Source organism: Chionomys nivalis, chromosome 17, assembly GCF_950005125.1.
Source record: "Chionomys nivalis chromosome 17, mChiNiv1.1, whole genome shotgun sequence".
NCBI classification, from domain to species: domain Eukaryota; kingdom Metazoa; phylum Chordata; class Mammalia; order Rodentia; family Cricetidae; genus Chionomys; species Chionomys nivalis.
The window spans coordinates 35,997,501-36,019,488 of record NC_080102.1 but is presented as its reverse complement, the minus strand read 5'-3'; the positions used below and the strand labels follow the sequence as shown (position 1 = coordinate 36,019,488).

At 41.8% G+C, this 21,988-nt stretch overlaps 1 protein-coding gene across 1 annotated transcript in view; it reads right to left on the bottom strand.

Annotated features, from left to right (window-relative positions):
* The window catches only part of Enthd1 (ENTH domain containing 1), a 109,171-nt gene extending 93,050 nt beyond the window's left edge, over positions 1-16,121 (bottom strand). Inside the window, exon 1 of the mRNA XM_057792418.1 lies at positions 15,773-16,121. Coding sequence (XP_057648401.1) covers positions 15,773-16,121 — 349 coding nt within the window. The remainder of the gene's footprint in view (positions 1-15,772) is intronic.
* Positions 16,122-21,988: the final 5,867 nt, after the last annotated feature.

Here is a 21,988-nt window from a genome sequence, read left to right as displayed (position 1 = left end):
GAGTCTGTGAGACATTCTGCAGGACACAGCAGATAGTGACTGAACTGTCTTTGGAATTTCCTGCTTCATGAAAATGTGTCTGCTGGATCCTATGGGCCTGTAGGCCGAAGATGGATGCCCCAACGGTACAAAAGAACTTTGGGTGACTATCCAGGTAGCGAGATGTCTCTGACTTCTTGTTTGCTTAGGTAATATTATATCCTTCTGGAGTCTTTGATGGAGTTGAAGAATGGTTAGTTATAGTTATAGTTTTCCTTAGTTATGATAAAAAATAAAATAGATATAAATATTGTAACTGTAATTCTTGCTTGATAACCATTTTGTTATATGTAATTTTACTATGTTAAAGTTAAAGCCTTTCTTTTTGTTTAAACAAAAAAAGGGGAAATGATGGAGGAGTTACTTTCATTTAATAAAGAAACTGCCTTGGCCCATTTATAGGCCAGCCCTTAGGTGGGTGGAGTAAACAGACAGAATTCTGGGAGAAAGAAGCAGATTCAGAGAGTCGCCATGATTCTCCCACTCCAGACAGACACAGGTTAAGATCTTTCCTGGTAAGCCAGCTCGTTGTGCTACACAGAATATTAGAAATGGGTTAGATCAATATGTAAGAGCTAGCCGATAAGAGACTGGAACTAATGGGCCAGGCAGTGATTAAAAGAATACAGTTTCCGTGTAATTATTTCGGGGCATAAGCTAGCCATGTGGGCGGCTGGGTGCCGGGGACGCAGCCCCGCCGCTCCTTATTACAACAAAGAAGTGCTTTCCATGAATAGGGAATTAGAACAACATCTCTGGACAACATATCCAGATAATTCTGTGACGGGATAATGGAAGCATTGTGACGCAGACAACAGCTAGCTCAGAACTATTATCAACCATCAAAAACTGTGCTTCTGGGTACAGCAATGGGAGTCCATTAGAACATGTCTTCTTTCTGAGAAAGTACCAAGGCAGGTGGTGCCTCTTCTATAAATGAGGATAGGGAATTACAGGTGACAGATTATAATTCTGTTAGTATTGTCTTATAAAAAGAGAGTTGGGGTAAAAAAATAAAATAAGCAAGCCCTGAACTGGCTGATCCTTCATTTACCTGACAGAAACACAACCGAGTAGAACTGAAGACCCACGGTGTCTTCTTCATCTTAACCACTCCGTGGCTGTGAGTGAGGGTTAAGAGCTGAGTCAATGTGGTCTGGCTAGCTCCACCTTGAAGAAGGTTCTGGGGAGGAGTTATGCAGTATGCTTCTTGGAGAAGGAAGCAATGAAGGTGAGGAACTGGGCTCATAAAGAGGGGTTTCGCTGAGGTCTGCAGGTTCCAATTGTGGAGTTACATATCCATGTGTCCTTGTGTACCCTGTTTGTCCTCCCTCATGTGCCCAGATCAACAGTAAGGAGTCAGGCCCTGAGAAACTGCAGAAATTCCCTTCCAAGTCCTTTAGTACCTTGGCTCCAGGTCTTCATGCAGCGCTATGCTAGTAAGCTGGCTCCCTACCTCTCCAGTGGCCCGGCCTTGGGCCTTCCGCAGCACGTGGGAGCACCTAGTGTCAGGAGTATATCTGAGCCTGCCTACAGAATGCAGGGGACAGGAATGAAGGCACTGAAGGCTCTGAGGTCTCCTGGTTCTCTCTTAGCCCTTATGCCCTTTAATTTTTAATGTCAGCCTTCTAAGAGTACTTGGTTTTTGTTGTTTTGTTTTTGAGACAGGGTTTCATATAGCCCAGACAGGCTTGAAACTTGCTATGTAGCTGAGGCTAGCTTTGAACTCCTGATCCTTCTGCTTCCACATCTCAATACCTTAGCTTTACAGTGTGTTCTCTTACCAAGTATATGACTCATGACTATCATTCCTGTACTCTCCACCTCCTCATTTTTTGAGATAAGGTCTTTTACTGAACTTAGAGCTCACTGACTAGGCTATTCTGACTGGCCAGTGAGCCCAGGAATTGTCCTCCTGTCTCTTCAGTGCTGGGATTTACAAGCAGATATCACAGTGTCTGACTTTTTTATGTGGCTACTAGGGATTGAACTCAGGTTCTCATGCTTGCACAACAAATATTCTCTGCAAAACACTATTTGACATTTTTACTGGGACACATACTCATGCTTATTTACTTAAACTTTGGAGAGTGACTTTACTAGATAAATCTTAGCTGTTTAATCTCTAAATCCCAAGAATCTGTCTATGGCATCAATTGACCAGGTAAGTATAGGGGAGATGGTTTTATTAGCATTTCTTTCTGTGTACTAGGATCAAATTCAGGGCCTCACGCATGCTGGCAAATAGTCTACTACCACTGAACCAAATCCCCAGCCCTAGATGCACTTACTAAAGTCCCATGCTCTTTCTTTGATTTGTAATGTCCTTTCTATGATATTAGAACATTTAAATGTTGACTGCTTGCCACTTAGCTCTTTGTTTTTTATACAATGCTGTTTGTTTTTATACACTGGATCACTTCTCACTATGTATGAATGAGTTTTTTTTTTATAAAATTTGTAACTGCTAATTAAATTAGATGAATCTGAATTAAGTGAACCCCAAATATTCTTGGCAGAAACTAAGAGAAAATAATTAAGCAAATTTTTAGAATAAAAGAAAAATTGCCAAACAATAAAATGGCCTCGGTCACTGGCATTAACTGATTGGCAAATGTGGAAAAAAGTCACCATCAGCTCCTGCCACCCTCTGCTGCAGTTAATACCTGACTGGAGTTGTTCCCTGGGTACTAGTGTGTTGCCTTGGCTTCTTCAGTCTGGCACTACAGATGTGGTGGGATCTCTGAGAGGTGGGCCAAGTGGAGGACTCAGGTTAACTTGGGAACATGTCCTTGCAAGGAACCCAGCAATCTCTGGCTTCCTGCTTTAAGACGGATTTCTCCCTCCCAGTCTTGTGATTCTGGCTTCCATAAAGTTGTCTCTATGGGTGTTAGTACCTTACTTCCGTATCTCTAGAACTGTGAGCTAACTGACGTCTTTTCTTTATAAAATTGTTTGCTTTTGGTATTTCATTGTAATAATAAAAGTGGGATTAATACTCCCTGCATTTTCCTTTTATTCTTTTTCATATCATCATTTACAATGGTAATTTTAGATTATTATAAATAAGGAAATAATTTTTAAGAGGTAGCTTCCCCTGCTCACCCACCATATACAATACTGTGAGCTACCAGTCCCTTCTTTGGGCCTATAATAAAGAGCATATGGACATGGAGACAGACTAGGGCTGGCAGAGGAGAACAGCATCCTTCCAGGACCACAGGCAGGTCTGGAGAACCACATCCCTTCAGGACCACAGGCAGGTCTGGAGAACCGCATCCCTCCAGGACCAGTGCAGGCCTGAGAACCGCATCCTTCCAGGACCACAGGCAGGTCTGGAGAACCACATCCCTTCAGGACCACAGGCAGACCTTCCTAGTCAATACCTGCACTGAGCTGTTGCAGTGACAGCACAAATCCCAGGGAACGAAATAATAAAAGACTTAGCCCTAACAGTATTAGACTTACGGCTTGTCATGTGGCTGGCCCTCAAACACGTCTGTGATCCTAACTACCACTCTCTGAGCTCATTATGAAGTTCACTTTACAAAAGGGAACAGCACTGTTTAAGGTGATTAAGAAAGTTTGCCCAAAGTCAAAGCATCAGTGAGTCAGGGAGTGGAGACAGGCTCTGGAAAATGACAAGCACACACCTCAATTTCTTTGACTGCCCTTGGCATATGATCCACCGCTATTTTACTTGATGAGAATCTAAAGTGAGTAACTCTGTTGACACAGCACTGGCAACATGCGCCTGCTCACTCTCTCTTTTCTGTTTGTTTTCTCTGTCTTTGCTGGACACAATAAATAAGGAGTACAATAAATAAGAGAAGACTAATAAGCAGTTGGGTGAAGGTCACATTTACCTTTAAATGAATTCAAGTCTTGCTTCTTGCTCTTACAATTAGCAATCCAACTATATTTGTTGAAAGAAAACAAAGGGCTAAAACATAACACAGTGTTAGGTAAAGGTACTTTGTTTAAATGCACAGTGATAAACTTAAAGTCACAGATTCATGATAACCTAAAACCTATAATGTGTTTGTTAAGGGAAATTATTTGTTCATAAAAAAATGCCTGTTATAGAAACTTGCATAACTGACCTATGGTATGAATGTACTCAGGAAGCTTGTGTTAATTAGCCCACTGCACATCTGCAGTATTAATTAGCCCACCACACATCTGCAGTGTTAGCCCACCGCACATCTGCAGTGTTAATTAGCCCACTGCACATCTACAGTGTTAATTAGCCCACTGCACATCTGTAGTGTTAATTAGCCCATCGCACATCTACAGTGTTAATTAGCCCACTGCACATCTATAGTGTTAATTAGTCCACCGCACATCTGCAGTATTAATTAGCCCACTGCACATCTACAGCCACATTTACTGGTCCGCAGCCTCAGGCTGTCAGGTGTACTCTTAGTAAAGTTTTGACTACTGCTATCTGACAGGAGTAAGGGAAAAAGAAGACATGGAGTACGATCCACTCTGAAGCTAGATAGTCCCCCTCGACACACACAGTGTTTAGCTGTTGCATCAAACTGGCTGGGAGCCATGTGGGAGCCATCAGCTTCCTGTAACCCCAAGTCTAGATTCCTCTATACTAGGAGCGACACTCCCAAATTGCAGTTGTTTGATTTTATAGCCTTGATTTGACTAATCACATCTAAAGAAAATATTCCTGCATTTGAAAGATATTTTTCTTGCCATTTTGGTAGTGGGCCTAACCTTTAACAGCCAAGCCAGCTTTCTGCAGTGCATGGCAACACACTCCCTTAATCCCAGCACTCAGGAGGCAGAGGTGGAGGAATCTCTGTGACTTCAAAGCCAGCTGGTTGTACACTGTAAGTTCCAGAGAAGTCAGGGCTATGTAGAGAGACCCTGTCTTAAAAGAAAAAAGGGGGCCAGGCAGTGGTGATGCAAGCCTTAATTCCAGCACTCAGAAGTCAGAGACAGGTGGATCTCTGTGAATTCAAAGCCAGTCTGGTCTACAGAGCCAGATCCAAGACATTCAGAGCCACACAGAGAAATCTTGTCTCAAACAAACAAACAAACAAAAACAACAAAAAACAATAAAAACAACAACAACAACAACAAAATTTTTTCTTTGAACTTTGTTGTAAACAGGCCAGGTCTTCTGAGTTACTTAGAGTTTCTTGGAAAGGATGTAATCTTAGCAACGGCTTTCCCTCCTGCCCACGCTGCGTTTCCTCTCTGTTCAAACCCTTCAGGAATCAAATACCCGTGTCTTCTTTCTTTCTATGGAATTCTTAAGCCAACCCCACCACAAGATATTTTAGTCATTTATAGCCTATGTGAATATAAATAAATGCATTGTGCTTCTAGAATATTTGCTTCTATATTTTAATACACAGCTGTGATTGGGGGCTTAAAAGGCTTAGTTTGTTTAAAATCTGGTGGGCGAGTAAGTGATTGGTGTGGCCTCATCATTCTGTCAGAAGACAGGACAGAGAGGCAGAAGCACCCTGTGCAGAAGCCTGCCATAAATATGGATGTGAGATGCCCTGGAAAGCCAAAATGGCAATGCTATCAAAGGATGCTACTTCCAGGAAAATGGTTTAACACAGTTTTCTAATGACATTGAAATTTTGTTCTTTTAAAATGTATCCCTTTTTGAAAATATGCCTTTCATTTAACTAAGTGGATACATGTACAAAATGGCCTATGTAAATAAAAGCAACTGCAATTTCACAATTTACTTAATCCAGAATTAAAAGGTACTTATCAGCCTATAATGAACACATTTCCTAAAATCTAGCTTTAGAAGAATACCATATTTGTTTAAATGTTTGTTTAATAATATGACAGTTTCACATTTCATTCAGCATTTTCCAAACAATTTTAATTAAGCTCATTGTACAAGTTCAGTAACATTTTGTTAAGGTCTTTTACAGGCTCAGTTATGAGAGGATGATTAGTATATTAACAGAATATGACTAAATAGTATTCAACTGTTTAATTGATGTGCGGCCTTACCTAGGTAACTTACATCCCACCGTGTTTGAGCTTATTGTCTCTGTAAGAGATAATATTCCCAGCAGCCCCCTTCCCCATGGAACATCTCTAAGGCGCCCAGAAGCACCTTGCAATGGGAGTCCAAACACTGCAGATCCTATGCTTTTCCTACAGACATGCATTACGGTGATGTTCAGTTATAAATCAGGAGATACAGCCCTTTCTGATGGAGAAAGGATGGGGTTAGAACTAGTTTTTAAAATATACCACAGCATCCTACATTTCTCAACAAGCTCTGCCTTCAGAGAAATGTGTTAACTAGAGCTAATCTGATGGGATATGCTGAGTCTCACCACCAATCGGGGAGAAGAGAAGCACCCAGCCTCGATCTACTCTAACCATCCACGCCACTGAAGAGAGGTGGGGGGGGGGGCGGGCAAATAAAAATAAAAAGCACATGTGAAGTTCCCTGAGGCACAGGTCACTAAAACAGCGAGACCTACCACAAGACTAGTGCATTCTGTCTCCTCTCCTTACCATGACAGCCCTGGAGAAAAGCCTATTTTCCACAGTCCTGCCTACCTGTTCCTCAAGCCCAGTGATTGGAGGAAAATTACAAGACAGACTAAAAGGCAACGGCATGGTCTGAAAAGACAGAGCAGGCATGAAGGGCACAGGCAGATCTGGCAAGGATGTGAGACAGTGATGATTGAGATGCTGAGGGTGCTAATGGCTAACACAGACAGCGTGCAAATAATAGATAAGCAACATAGGCAGAGGGATAGAAAAGCTGAGAAAACCGACAAGAAAACATGAATATGAAAAACACCAGAGTCTTTAGTGGGCTGACTTTAGACACCATGGCTGAGAAAAGAATCTTCGAGTTTGGCAACATCTCGGTATAAACCTAAACAGAAATGCACGAAAAAAAATGGGACAGAATATCTGCACCTGAAGGACAGCCACGAGCTAATTATTATGTCCGTGGGATTAAAGAAGGCGAGAGAAAGAAATTAACAGGACAAACACGTGAAGCAATAGGCACTGAGAATTTCCCCTAGGCATATCATTTTAAAACCCCAAAAAGTTAAAGAGGCCAGAAAGGAAGAGCCTTTCCCTATAAAGGAATAAAGACAAAAACAAATTCACCATCTCCTCACAGACCATGCAAGCAAGAAGAGACCGGAGAGAAATAACAAAATTGTTAGAAGAAAAACGGCCAGCTTAGAATTTTGTACTCTGTGAAATTGTCCTTCAAATGAGAAGGAGAAATACTTTCTTCACCCAAACTAAGAGATCTGCTATCAGAATTTCTGCCTTGCAAGGAATGGACAAAGAAATTCTTTAATAAGAGTAAAACAGCAAAGGCCAGAAACAGATCTTCATGAAAGAAGAAAGCACTGGAATTGGTGTAAGGAAAGGTAAAACAAAAATTTTTCTTTCCCTTATTCTTTACAAATAGCATAGCAGTTTGTTCAAAATAATAACAGTAGGGCTGGGATGTAGCTCAGTAGGTAGAGGGCTTGCCTAGCATGAAGAAACTCTGGGTATGATCCCTAGCACTTGGGAAACCAGGCCTGGTGGCTCATGACTGTAATCCCAGCACTTGGGAGTGGGAGCAGGAGGCTCAGAAGTATGAAGTCATTCTTGGCTACCTGGTGAGTTCAGTGCATCTGGAGCTATATGAGGCCCTATTGTAATGATGGTGATAACCAGTGATGTCTTTGGAATGCGTATATTCCAAATGTGTGGCTGCAAGATGAATGATGGTAATAATAAAAGGGATGGGAAGTATAAATTAGAATTATTTTGTTATCATAAGATACCAGCACTAGCCATGAGGTTGTGTAGCAGGCATTAGACGGCTCTCCCGAGCTGCAACAGATACCAACTTACAAAGAGGACAGATTCATTTTGGGTCTCGCTATTAGAAGTTTCAGGCATGATAAATGACTGGCCCTGTTGCTTTGGGGCCTAGAATAAGGCAGTATGTGGACCTCATGGCTAGGACATGAAAGAGATGATGGGACTGGGATCCAATAATACTTATTAAAGTTGTGCCATCAATGACCAGAGACTTCCCACTAGGCTCTACCTCTTGAGCGGTCTACTACCTACTCCCCAATAGTGTCACCATTAAGGGACCAAATCATAGCATAGTTGTATTTAATAATGGGCCCAGACTGGCTATAAACATACACTGAAAACCCAAAGATGCACAAAAATGAGGAAAAATGATGTATAGCTGATATATAACTGATGTGTAACAGCAGAAAAGAACAAAACATGAGGTCATATAAAACTACCAATTAAACCATAAAGAAACAAGTAGTTGGTGTACATGATGTCATATTGTTTAAAGAAGCACCAGTGAAAGAGACGGGGTGGGGGGAGGGAGGAACGAATGAATGAACGAACAAGGTCAACAAATTAAAAACAATGAGAAATATCAGAAATATCAGAAATCAATCTGAGTACCAGTGAGCTAAATGCACCTATTAAAAGATGGAAATAGTTCCAAGAAACCAGACCCAATTAAATACTGTCTGCAAGAAGTTCATTTTAAATATGAAAATACACTGAGAATTAAAAGTAAACAGAGGGCTGGGCAGTAGTGGCGCACGCCTTTAATGCCAGCACTTGGATCTCTGTAAATCTGAGGACAGCCTGGTCTACAGAGTGAGTTCCAGTACAGCCAGGATACACAGAGAAACCCTGTCTCAAAAGAACAAACAAACAAAAAAGTAAACAGAGAAGCTGGGTAAGGTGGCATGCACTTGTAGTTGTAGATACTGGGTAGACTATGACAGGAGGATAAGTTTGAGGCTAGTCTGAGTACCAAAGTGAGACACACCCCTTGGTGTGGGAGGGATGAGCTAGGCCTGATATGGCTGTTCCTAAAGAAGTAGCTAGAGAGATGGCTCAGTATTTGAAGACCAATTGCTGCACAACCATGATGACCTGAGCTTAGATCTCAGTGTCCACAGAACAAGCTGAATGTGGTCTTTCAAAAGTTATAGTCCAGCACTGTGGAGAACAGAGACTAGCTGAAAAAAAAAAAAAAGAACTCCAGGTTCAGAGAGCCACTGCCACAAAGGAATAAAGCAGGGACTGAGAGAGGAGGTCACTTGACACTGTCCCCAATCCTACCCCTCACCCCGCCTCAGTGTACACACACACACACACACACACACACACAAACATACATGAAAGGAGGTTAAAAAACCTATTTTATCTATGAATAGCCTCTTCAAAGACTCATGCCCCATGATTAGAAAAAAAAGAGCAAACATATGTGTGCCACACTAACACTAATCAAAAGCATGAGTAGCAGCTTTAGAAAACATAATTAATTAATCTCAGACACATGAGACATCAGACCAAGGAAGTTTATCCAAGGTTAAGAAGGGTGCTACATGACAGTATAGGCGGCAGCTCTCCAAGGGGACCTAACAGTCCTTAGTGTCTACACGCCAAATAAGAGCCCCAAAATTCACATAGTAAATGCTAATGTAACAGACGTTTATAGACGACTTCATTTTCATCAAGCTCACCCAGAACATTACCAGGACAATCCACGTTCCAAGACAGGGCACAGGTCAATAAATTTAGAAGAATATAAAAATCATACAGAATTTATTTTCAGACTACAGCAGAATTAAACTAGACATCAGTAAAACTATAGCTAGAAAGCCCAAACATATCTTGGAAATTGAACAGCGCACCTCTAAATAATACACAGGTTAAGGAATAAAGAGTGGGGAAAGGTCAATTATTTTAATTGAGTGAAATGAAAATATATCTTATTAAACTTTGTGGGGTGCAGCCAAGGTGGTGCTTGGAGGAAGCGGGAGGTTTTCTGAGGAGAGCTGAAGGACGAAGGAGACCTCCAGAGACTACTAGCACCCTACCTCCACCACTGAGCAAAGAGAACAGCAAATTTTAGGGCCAACCAAGGAAGCTAGATGTCTTTGTTTTTTCCCAGCAGAATTCGTGTGTAGGACAGGCTTCCAATGCAAATGACATGGATCACTAAAGTGTGTTCTAGCACTTTCTCAGTGAATTTACACTATAGCTCCTTTCTTCTCTAATCCAGCAACACCGTCTTTATCACCATTTTTTTTTGTGATCACACAGCTTTTTTCAGATCTCTCTCTCTCTCTCTCTCTCTCTCTCTCTCTCTCTCTCTTTCTTCTTTAATATTCCAAGGTCTGGTTGTAAAAAGATGACTAACACATGGCATGTGCTCTCAAAATTTGGCTAAGGAAATTATATATACATGTATATCACATATATACACACAATATATCATAAAAGGCACCACACTGATATGAATAAAAGAGTACAGCAATTACTATTTCTCAGTGAGGGAAAGAAGAGTGGCCACACACAGGAAAAGGTCTCAGAGCTGGGCATTAAAGACTACAGCAAGAAACAAATATTCTAGAGGGGAAAACAACTTTTTAAGTACAGTACAAAGTAATACATTAGCAGTGCTAGTTGAGAGAGAAGCCTACACTGAAGGCTAATGAGATAAAAGTACAAAGACAGATTGGGAGCCAAACTCTCAGCTAGACATCCCATCACTGACACCTCCAGCGCCACCATCCTCCCAGAGGCACATTTCAATCAAAGTGAATTGGGCCAAGAGCTACTCTTCTACAATACAACATTCACTGGGAAATAAACATAAAAAGAGATATGTAAAAGACAGTGATGCCCCCAAGGTAATTATTTTCATTCATTGGTAAATATTCAATTAATAAATGTGACGTGCACCAATGCTATCAATCAATGGCTGGTGCCCCTTCCAAAATGAACAGATCAACGCACTGTGTGGGCATGAGCGCTCTGGTCTGTGCTTTGCTTGCTGTCTTAGTGATAGCCAGTCACTGAGAGAACTCACATTGTTGTGTAGTGTACGTGGTTTACATATTTGGTCCTGAGCTCAAGTGTTAGAGAATCTGAAAAGCTTTATAAAGGTGGATATAAACACACTCATACCTTGCTCATGGAAAGGCTATAATGAATGCATAAACAGATCTGTCTGAATATTTGTAATTCTATTCTTTTCAGAACAGCTCATGAGCGCTTTGAGCAGGGACCAGCCTCTCTGCTTTATGGAGTCATCCAAGGTCTTTTTTTTTTTTTTTTTTGAGACTGGGTTTCTCTGTAGTTTTTTGTGCCTGTCCTGGAACTAGCTCTTGTAGACCAGGCTGGCCTAGAACTCACAGAGATCCTCCTGCCTCTGCCTCCCAAGTGCTGGGATTAAAGACGTGAGCCACCACCGCCCAGCCCATCATCCAAGTTCTTAAGCCGGTGATAAAACAGCTGCTCTGAATTTTCAAGGGAAAACCTGCAAATTTTAATTAGTATTGTTTCACCTTGTAACAATAAGTTTATATCAGGACTCAGGAAGCAAAGGCAGGCCGGTTGTAGGGTGGAGGGCAGCCCAGACTACATAGTGAGATAGCAAAGCCTAGTCTAATAAACAAATAAAAACTTAATCTTCTTAAAAGTTGATTTATATAAAAATTTCTGAATGAATCAGCACAGCAGGATGAAAACTCATGAAGAGTTTTCCAATTTCATCATTAAGCCTAAAACCTAATCTAAAATAAACACTTAAGAAGTAAGATATGCACCATGATTAAATCTGACTTCTGCAAGCAATACAGAAAATCAAGGTCTTAGACCATATTCACAAAATGAAAAGATTTTAAAAACAATCATCTCAAAAGATGCATAAAGAGCATTTAACAAAAGTCAACACATTTCTTAGTTACTCAAGGGTGGCTGGTGGGGTGGATGAGAAGGTAATGGAGTCGTCCACCAAGCCTGATGACCTGAGTTTGACCTCCAGAACCTACATGGTGGAAGGGGAGAACTGACTCCTGAGAACTGTCCTCAGACCGCACATACATGTTATGGCACACAAGCACCTGTGTTTATGTGAGTGAGCACACACACACATACACACTATAGTAGTATTAATAATAATAAATTTGAAATACACTTAACACATCAAAAATAACAGAATAAAGCCTCTTCGACCTAAGCAAATATAAAAAGCCCACAGTTAACCATTACATTGTCACAAGCCTGTAATCCTAGCATTCGGGAAGCTGAGGTGGGAGGAGTGTGAGCTCCAGGTCAGCCTGAGCTACATAGTGAGATCCTGACTCAAAACAAAAAAGAAAGTAAGAAAATTCATACCTAATATCATTTTTTTCTTTTTTAAATTGATTTTTATTGAGCTCTACATTTTTCTCTGCTCCCCTCCCTTTCTTCTCCCTCCCCTCCTATCTTCTCCCATGGTCCTCATGCTCTCAATTTACTCAGGAACCTGAAAACTTTCCTCTTAGAAGCAAGAACAAGGGAGGGCTGCCTACTCTCACCACTATTGCTGGAGAAAATATCATGACCAAGACAACTTGCAGAAGGAAGGACTTATGGTTCCAGAGGGTAAGAGTCCACCAGGATGGGGAAACATGGCAGCAAGCAGGCACAGTGGTCGGAGCAGGAAGCTGAGAGCTCGCATCCTCAACCGCAAGCAGGAAACAGAGAGAGTCAATTGGACAAAGAATGAGGCCTTAAGTTCTTAAAGCCTTCCCTCAGTCCTCCAGCAAGGCCACACCTCCTAAGCTCCCCCCACCAACAGCACCACCACCCAGTACTCCATCTCCTCTTGCTGCTTGTGGATCAAGATGTAGAACTCTCAGCCCCTTCTCCAGCACCTTATCTGTCTGCATGCCACCATGCTTCCCACCATGATGATAATGGACTAAACCTCTGAAACAGTAAGCCACACCCAGTTAAATGTTTCCTTTTATATGAGTTGCCATGGTCAGCTCTTATTGCTGTGGTGTCTCTCCACAACAATAGAAACCCTAAGACAGCTCCTATCTCATATACAGAAATATTAACTAAACAAAAATCTAAGATTTGAATAAGAGAATGTTCTGGCTAGTTTTATGTCAATCTGACACAAGCTAGAGTTATCTGAAAGAGGGAACCTAAACTGAGAAAAGACTTCCAGAAGATCCAGGTGTAGAGCATTTTCTTAATTAGTGATTGATGGAGGACAGCCCAGTCCATTGTGGGTGGTGCCATCCCTGGGCTGGTGGCCCTGGGTTCTATAAGAAAGCAGGCTGAGCAAACCAGTAAGCAGCACTCCTCCATGGCCTCTGCATCAGCTCCCACCTCCAGGTTCCTGCCCTGCTTGAGTTCCTGTCCTGACTCCCTTCAATGATGAGCAGTGAGATGGAAGTGTCAGCCAAATAAACCCTTTCTTCACCAACTTGCATTTTGGTCATGGTGTTTAATCGCAGCAATAGAAACCCTAAGACAGAGAGTTAAAACTACAAACTCGAAGAAAATAGAGATATAAACCTTCATGGCCTTGTATTTGACAATAATGTGTTTTATATATGATAAGTAAAGTAAAGCAGGCAAACAAATCAGAAGCATAGCAAGGTCCAACTTTATATCCAGCAGGATTAACCATAATTTTAAGATGGACAAAGTAACAAGTATTAACAAAGATACAGGAAAAATGAAGCCCTCTTGCATTGCTGATGGGAATGTACGACGGTTCAGTCCTCCTAGAAGGTTTAGCAGTTCCTCAAAGGGCTAAACACTGACATTAACACATGCTGTAGTGATTCCCCTGTTCTGTACACACTCCAGAGAACTGAAAGCAGAGACCCAGCCTGACACACACTGATGTTCACTGCAGCGTTATGCACAAGAGCTCACAGGCAAAATATTCCACAAGTCTATCAACAGATGAAGAGATGTGTTTAAATGTGGTGAGCACAGAAAAGAAAATGGTATCCAACCACCAAAGAATGGAGTTCTGATTCACCCTACCACCCGGATGAGCCTCAAGGATCGTAGGGTGAGAGAAATAAGCCCGATGGAAAGGAACAGTAAAATTCCACTTACACATAGTGGACTTAAAGGCCAAGTTCATCCAGACAGAAAGCAGAAGCTTAATGGAATGTGAATGAGGAGTTATTACTTAATGTTAACAGTGTGACTTTTAAAAAAAAGTTTAAACAAGAGTGGTGGTGGCTTCACAACACAGTAAATGTAATTAACGCCACCAAACTTCACACTTACAAATGTAAATATGAGCTGGCATGGTAGCACACACCACTATTCCCAGTGCCTGGAAGGTGGAGGGAGGAAGACCAGGAGTTCAACCTCAACTCAACTCAGTTACTTAATGAACTCAAGTCCACATGAGGTTCTGACTCAAAAATCAATACAAATGAACATAACAGCCAAATGACATAAATACACATATATCTTTTAGGCTATCTTTTTAATGTTCTAAAACAACTTTTATTTTAAAATAATCTAATAAACAACCTTATAATTATGTATTGTATATATCTATACAAAACATATATTATACATATATGTATATATCCAAGTGTGCAATTTGTATGGTATGTGATTTATATTCCAAAAAAAATTTTTATAAAGAAGAAAGGAAAAGAAACAAGCTCTCAAGGTATGGAAGGATATGGAGGAACTTTGGGGTATATTGCCCATGAAAGAAACCAACCTAAAGAAGCTTTATGGGTCTAAGCTCGTGACATCTAGAGAAGGAAGAAGTATAAAGCCCAATGGTACCCAGGGCCAAGAGGGTGAGGGTGGGTGGTAAGACACACTTAAGTAAGTGGAAGGACCCTGTTTAATATTGGGTGGTAGACACGGGACATTATGTCTTTCCAAAATCTACAGAACTGTGACATATATGATCTATGAACATTACCAACACTGGCTGCCACCTGCAGCAAATGAACTTTCACTGACGTTAGTAATAGGAAGACTGTGTAGATGCAGAAGGGTTCAGAGAAAATTTTTGTATTTTAAAAAATGTAGTTTTAGGACAGGTAGTGGTAGTGCATGCCTTTACTCCCAGCACTTGGGAGGCAGAGGCAGTCAGATCTCTGTGAGTTTGAGAGTTTGAGGCCAGCCTGGTCTACAGACCAAGTTCCAGGACAGGCTCAAAAAAATGTAGTTTTAAAATGCAGTAACCATAGAGTACAGTGAACTTTATTCTCTCTTCATAATTTAAAGTCTATCCCTTTAAACAAAAATTATAGCTTCGCATTTCTAATGCAAAGGAAAGGAATGCTGGCTCGTCACCTTTGCAAATACTTTGGTGCCAATCTACTTCAATATCCTTTATAGCCCTTTGTCATCTCCTCTCCACACTCTGAATTATTTCATGACCTGAATTTCTGCACGTTTGTTAAGTATGTCCACCTCTGTAGCCTTTGAAGATTCCAAAGCCCCTAGAAACACTTCTCTAAATTACAAATAAATTCCAATCTAATTATAATTATGAGTTATAGTGCCATCATTATACAAACCGTCATGCTACCTCCTCTCATTTGCTGTGTCTGCTTTTCTTTGAGGTGCCACTGGATCAGGGTGTTACTGCTCTCCCAGTGCCACCCACATTCAACACAGAAGATGGAAACGAGGGCTAGACTGTAAAGAAAAGAGGTGGCGGGGACATTTAAGAAAAACTGTTCAAGCCCAATGTGATGGTGTGCACCCGTTATCCTAGCATGTAGGAGGTTAGAGGTTAGGACAGGAGGAGAAGCTCAGGACAGCCTAGATTACATAGCAAGACACTGAAAATCAAGAACCACCTTGCTACAGTTTAAAACCGTATGCCCTGCACTCATGTCTTTATGGCACACTGTCTAATTTTTTACAAACTGTTGGTTACCTTGGTCTTTTCCAGCTTCGTCTATGTGTTGGAAATCTTTTAGCATTTGAAGGTTGCACAACCCCTCTCTGCAACACTGAATAACTTTCTTGGAGCCGTTCTTGATGAGGTAGTCCATCAGGGAGAGGCATTTGTACACATGGCGCCAGTTCTTCCCATGATCACCCAGTCGTTGCCACATCATGTGCATGATCTCAGAGAGGGAGGCCGTGTTGAAAGTCATGTCACTGATGGCTAGCATCAGCGAGCTGGAGGGACCCCAGGGGTCATTGGAAGTTGCTTCCCTGACTTTTATTTCAGCCTCTGAGTAATTTTTCACGAAGTTTTTCACTTGCCTCCTGAAAGCCATAGCTAGAGTTGAGTCTGAAGGTAAAGCGGGGTGAGAGTGACGGGACTGGAATGAGTGGTTTACAGGGCTCCTGACAGGACATCTGTCCTGGGTACTACGGCTCTCAAGCACAAATAATTCATCTCCATGCGATACAGTATCGATTTCCTGCAAGGGAAGTGCAAAAAAATATGTAAGTTCCTTAAAAAAAAAATCTACAGGAGACCAAGTCAGTCTTAAAAAATAATCTAGATTTAGTTTTCAAGTCAGCCTGTCCAGGAGGAGGGGACTATATAAAGGTTTTTAGGGTGAGCACGGCAAAATCCCTCACAGGGTTGACCTCCTTTATCCAAAGAATTGTAGGTAGTCTATCTGTTTCCAAAAGTCCCTGCAGAAATATACATACAGTGAGTATAAAGGCTTACATGGAGAGTAGGCAAGCTAGTATTGAAGGGGGACTTCGCACTCTGGCATCTTAACGTATTCTGCCATTATACGAACACTGTGTCCTGAAATCATTTAAATGGGGATGAAAACAGTGTGAGATGCTCCTAGTGCCCTAATCATGCTCCCTCTAAAAGGCACTAAATCAAACCCACACAGATTCTACTTTCTTGTCCATCTAGGGAGCAAGCACTAAGATAAACACTTCTACCTCCTCAGATCTACAACTAATACACAGTACCAAAAGCCAGTATATTAGCCTAGACAAGTCTAGCAAACTAGAAAGAAAGGTTCGATTACTTTCTTTACTCACTTTCAGGAAAAAGATAAGGGACTTAAATTCAACAGTGTCAAAGTGATGGAATTCCCTAAAACCTGGAGTGATTACCATGTCTGACAGCTTTCCAAATACACAGAAAAGGAAGGTATTTAGGTTACACATTAAAACTTAAAAGGGGTATGCACCCCAAGAATCCGCAGGATGCTTGTGAATTAGCAGTTTATAATTTACACGAAGCTGTTCCCTTCCTCTTTTTCATTACTCTGCAGGAAGGTGAGTCACTTTTTTGCAGTTTCTCTGGTGATTCACCTCCGACAGCGACCAAGGCACTGTGCCAAATTGATTTCAAGCCCTGATGAGCATCCAGACCAACTGAAGCCTAGATGAACGATAATCAGATTTTACTATCGAAGCCGCACACACACAAAAGAAAAAAATCAAATTCATAACAACTGTTTGTTATTTTTAGTTTTGTTTTCTTGACCTCCTCGGCTTCTAGCTCATGCCTGATTAATTGGTGTGTTGAAGGAAGACATAATTTTCAGATGCATGGTAAATGAACTATAATGTTTTTTTTAAAAAACAGGAGATCATTAGCCCTTCTGCTCTGTCTCTTTTTGATAAAAACCCATGCACTCTCAAATAAATGAGATAGGAAATATAATCAATTTAATTAATATTTCTCAGAAAGAGACCATATCTATGAAGAAAAAGAGAAATGTGCGTCTCTGACTTTCTGATTATCTCCTTTGCACCCTGAAGACAAGCATTTTGTCTGACTTCCTCCTGCAGCAAAAACATGATTTATAAGGTTCCAATAAGCTATTAAAACTTTCCGTTTCTACTGTCCTTTTTTTCTCCTCTACTGAACTCACTCAGTGCAGAGCTGCACTGTAACACCAACATAGAAAAACAAATATTGATCTGGGTCTTCATAAATCTATGTTTTAAAAAAACTATTTTAGAATCATAACTTGCTGGAATTGAACAGTTGTTAAATCTTTTGTTTTTATAGCTACCTATCTATATTTTGCAAAGATTGTGCTCATTATTCAGTTTTCCTATATTCTCTAAGCTGCATCCTTAAATTTTTGAAATGTTTTTTTAGACATTTTCTGGCCCAGAAAAAAAAAAATTAAGAGCCTTCTAACCCAAAATAGTTTAAAATGGATGTGCCTAGCACCATGCCAAAACTCTCCCAACTGCTACAGTGCCACAAAGAAAAAAGTCTAGATAGGTAAATTAATATCACTTACTCACATACAGTGACATGAACACACAATGAGTTACCATTCTACCATAAGGAATTCAGCAATTGGTGTCGGTTGTAAGTGATGTGACCTTGTTATGTTTCAGACACTCGACTACAGAGAAATGCTGTCTGCTCATACCCTGAGGTAACCTAGAGATTTGTAACTAAAGTCATATGCTGCAGGTGCTTCAGTCAAGGATGACTGTGGTCACATAAAATTACATCACCGAGTGACGTCATGGCCATCTTAGTTTGGGTAAGTACATCCTATGTTTGTGTAGACTTTTTAGTGCATATCTTGGAATGTGCCTGTCATTAAGCACCTCGTGACTATACAGCATCTGAGGCAAAATCAGCAGCAAGGAGGAAAGTTTCCACACTTGACTCTCAGTTGTCTGACTACCCACGTCATCACATTGAGAAATAAGAGGGAAAAAGGCAATTCATGCCCCAGATTCATTACCCTCTGACTCCGTCTCACTGTAGAGGTCACCCTATCATACTCTTTCCAACGCACAATTGAGCTCCTTCTTGGCACTTAGATTTCTTTCATGACATTTAAAATAATATGTACTTAACTACTTGTTGTTTGGCTATGGCAAATAACACCAGACTAGAAGCTCCCCAAGGGCTTTGACCTGACTGTCTGACCACTGCGATCCTATACCTAAGGACTACCTTGCCATGGTGGGAATCCAGGACACATGTGAGGGGTGAATGACCAAATGACTGAATGCTCCTGCTCTGGGACAACTTTCACTTTCAAACATGACATTTTAAAAGAATTTAGCTCCTGGAATTGTCATGTATGCAAAAGCCTAGAATTTGAGCAAATATTTTTGAAGAAATCAGCAAATATCTCATGAGAACCATTTATATGGTTTTGTGAAGAAGTGTGAATCATGTTCCCTATGGTCGAAAACTTTCTGTCTAGCTGAGGAATCTTCTTAATTAAACATTTCTGAAGCAAACACATAATGAAGTCAAATCTCTCCCTCTGTCTCTGCATGCGTGTGTGCACACGAGTGAGCACCTGGTCTAGAAGACATCTCTTGGTTTTCTTTTTGGATCTGCTTTCCCCAACATTGTTCCTTCCTTGCCATTTTGTCAGAATTGTGACAGGAAAGCATTTATCAGGTTATGTTAAACTGGTGATCCACAATCCCACACAATTTCCTCAAGGCCAGTTGAACTGTGGAGTTTTGCCGTTGTTTTGAGAGGTATTGCAGTGCCTGTACCATACATTCCAGAACACGCAGTGAGGGGTGGAGACGCTCGGCGCAACAAACCCCACCAACAGATTCGCGGCAAAAACATGTAGATATTTGGAAGAGGTTCTAAATGGCCTCATGTCAGTTCCGATTTCACTACTAAGTTAAAAGGGGAAATTAGTCTTCGAAACTCCAGATTTCACAATCGAAAATAAAGGATTGAAGAACTAGACAAAGTGGGTGGAGAGCTGATTCAGCGGTTAAGGGCACTGACTGCTTTCAGAGGACCAGGGTTCTAGTCTCAGCACTCAAATGGTGGCTACACTATCTGTAACTCCCGTTCCAAGGGATCCAACACCTCTTCCGGCATCTACAGGCACTGTACATATGAGATGTACAGACTTCCATGGAGAAAAAAAAAACCATACACATAAAATAAAAAGGAATATAAAATAAACCAACCCAAACACTTGGGACAATAATAACAATAACATCTAAGAAACTGAGCACCTGAGCAGGGCAGTGGTGGCACACGCCTTTAATCCCAGCACTCGGGAGGCAGAGGCAGGCGGATCTCTGTGAGTTTGAGGTCAGCCTGGTCTACAAAAGCTAGTTCCAGGACAGGAACCAAAACCACAGAGAAACCCTGTCTCAGAAAAACAAAGAAACATACAAAAACAAACAACAACAAAGGAAGGAAGGAAGGAAGGAGGGAGGGAGGGAGGGAGGGAGGGAGGGAGGGAGAGAGAGAGAGAGAGAGAGAGAGAGAGAGAGAGAGAGAGAGAGAGAGAGAGAGAGAAAGGAAACTGAGCACCAATGGCATCTCTGGGAGGACACATTTGAGAAAGCCCTAGAAGGAAAGCACATTCTTGTTTGTTCGGGTTCTATGTACAGACTTGAGTTTGGCTTGGAGGAAATAGGCTCTGGCCTGTATTGTTAACCAAACCCTTACAGAGAATACAGCGGCACTGAAGAAGGTTGCTGTTTTGATGGCGAGAACTCCACACTGAAAGAGAAGCTTTTCTGAGCCACTTATTTCTCGAAGCTTATTACATGACAACCTCTGTCCTAGGCAAGGAAGGGGTAAGGGAATCAGGCGCACAAGGCACAATCCCCACCCTACCTTCCCAAAGAAATGGCTACCACAGCTTTGACAGGTGTCGCCTCGGGCATTTAAGATCCAATGACAGGGATTTGAGGTCCATTCCTTCAATCATGGCATCTCTGAACCTTGGTTCCCTCATTTACAGCATAAAGAACAACACCACATAGGGCTATGGAAAGGAAGAAAGACAAAGGTTTGGAGATGATTCTGAAAAATGGAGGATAGAGACCGAGAGAATCAACTTCCGCTGCACAGGGTCTTTCCTGGCACCCCTTTTTTGTTTTTTCAATAGGAAGCTCAGAACAATGAGCTAGGCCACTGGGTCACACAGGAGACCCAGCCTGATGACCACGCAAAAATGGACAGGGATTCCTCAGGTGAGCAACTTCACTGAGGACATTTCTGGAAGATGGGTGGAGCTGCATGGCATCCGGTAGCGGGAGCCTCAGAACCCTCGGCCTGCCTGTCCTGTGCTTAGGCTGAATGGTGGCAACAGGAAAGTTAGGCGGGAAGGCGGCTGGTGACTTCCTCCATCTACTCTCTGCTCCACACTAGAGATTACTGCCCAGCGGGCCCTTCCAATCACCTACCTGGGAACCTCTTTCCCGTCAAAAACAAACCCCCAGGCCTTCGGCCTCCTCAAAGAGACCCAGGAGCTGGTGCCGTTGCCCACTTCCGCTTCCGCCTCCTCACTTCCGGCCCCTTAGCGCCCACCACGTGCAGAGCCTCAGGCTGGGTGTCTCCAGTAGGTTCATTCGTCCTGGCCCAAGAGGATCAAACAGATGGAAGGCAAATATTCTTATTATACAATCTCAGTCAGTTGGCACTCTTCTAATTTTGATTTCTCCATTTTCGCAATTTGTGTTACTATTGTAAAAGGACCAAAAAACGCCATCCTACTACAAGCCCTGACTGCCACCTCCGAGGTTAAAGCGGCTAATAGCCTGAAGGTGTAAAGCAGTGTATCTAACGGTCAGCGATGAAGCAGCTCCAAGGACAGCTCCAGGTCTCACCGAGGGCTAGTCTTTGATATATTTAGCCCATCAGCAGTGAGCACACGCTTTGTACCGGGCGGGAAGGACCCAGATAAAGCACAGCCCTCTGCTGCATGCGTTTACAGATTAGTGGAGGTGACAGGCACAGTCACCGAAGATTGTGACAAGATATGTGTCGCATAATGAGAGAGGAAAGAGCATCTAATTCTGCCAAGGTGTATTTAAGGGCAGATTTCACAGAACACTTTACATCTGAATTAAATCATAAAGGGAGTTCGCAGGGCAGACGAAGAAGAGGACATCAGAGACAAAGGACGTATCATGTATAAAGACACAAAAGCAGCGAGCACCTATTATCTCAGAAAAACTCCGAGTCCTCTAGTCACCGTGACTGTGGAAAAAGCTATTAGAGGAACAACAGTAGAGGAAGATAAGTGACAGGCAAGTCCCAAAGAGTCTTGTCCCTATGGACATTGACAGTATAATTGAGCCCATGTTTTAAAGCTCGTTGGTAACTGAATGAAATTTTTACTAGGGTGGAAAGAGTTGGAGGGTAGGAAAATACTTCATGGTAAAAAGTAAGGGTTTTTTTTGTTTGTTT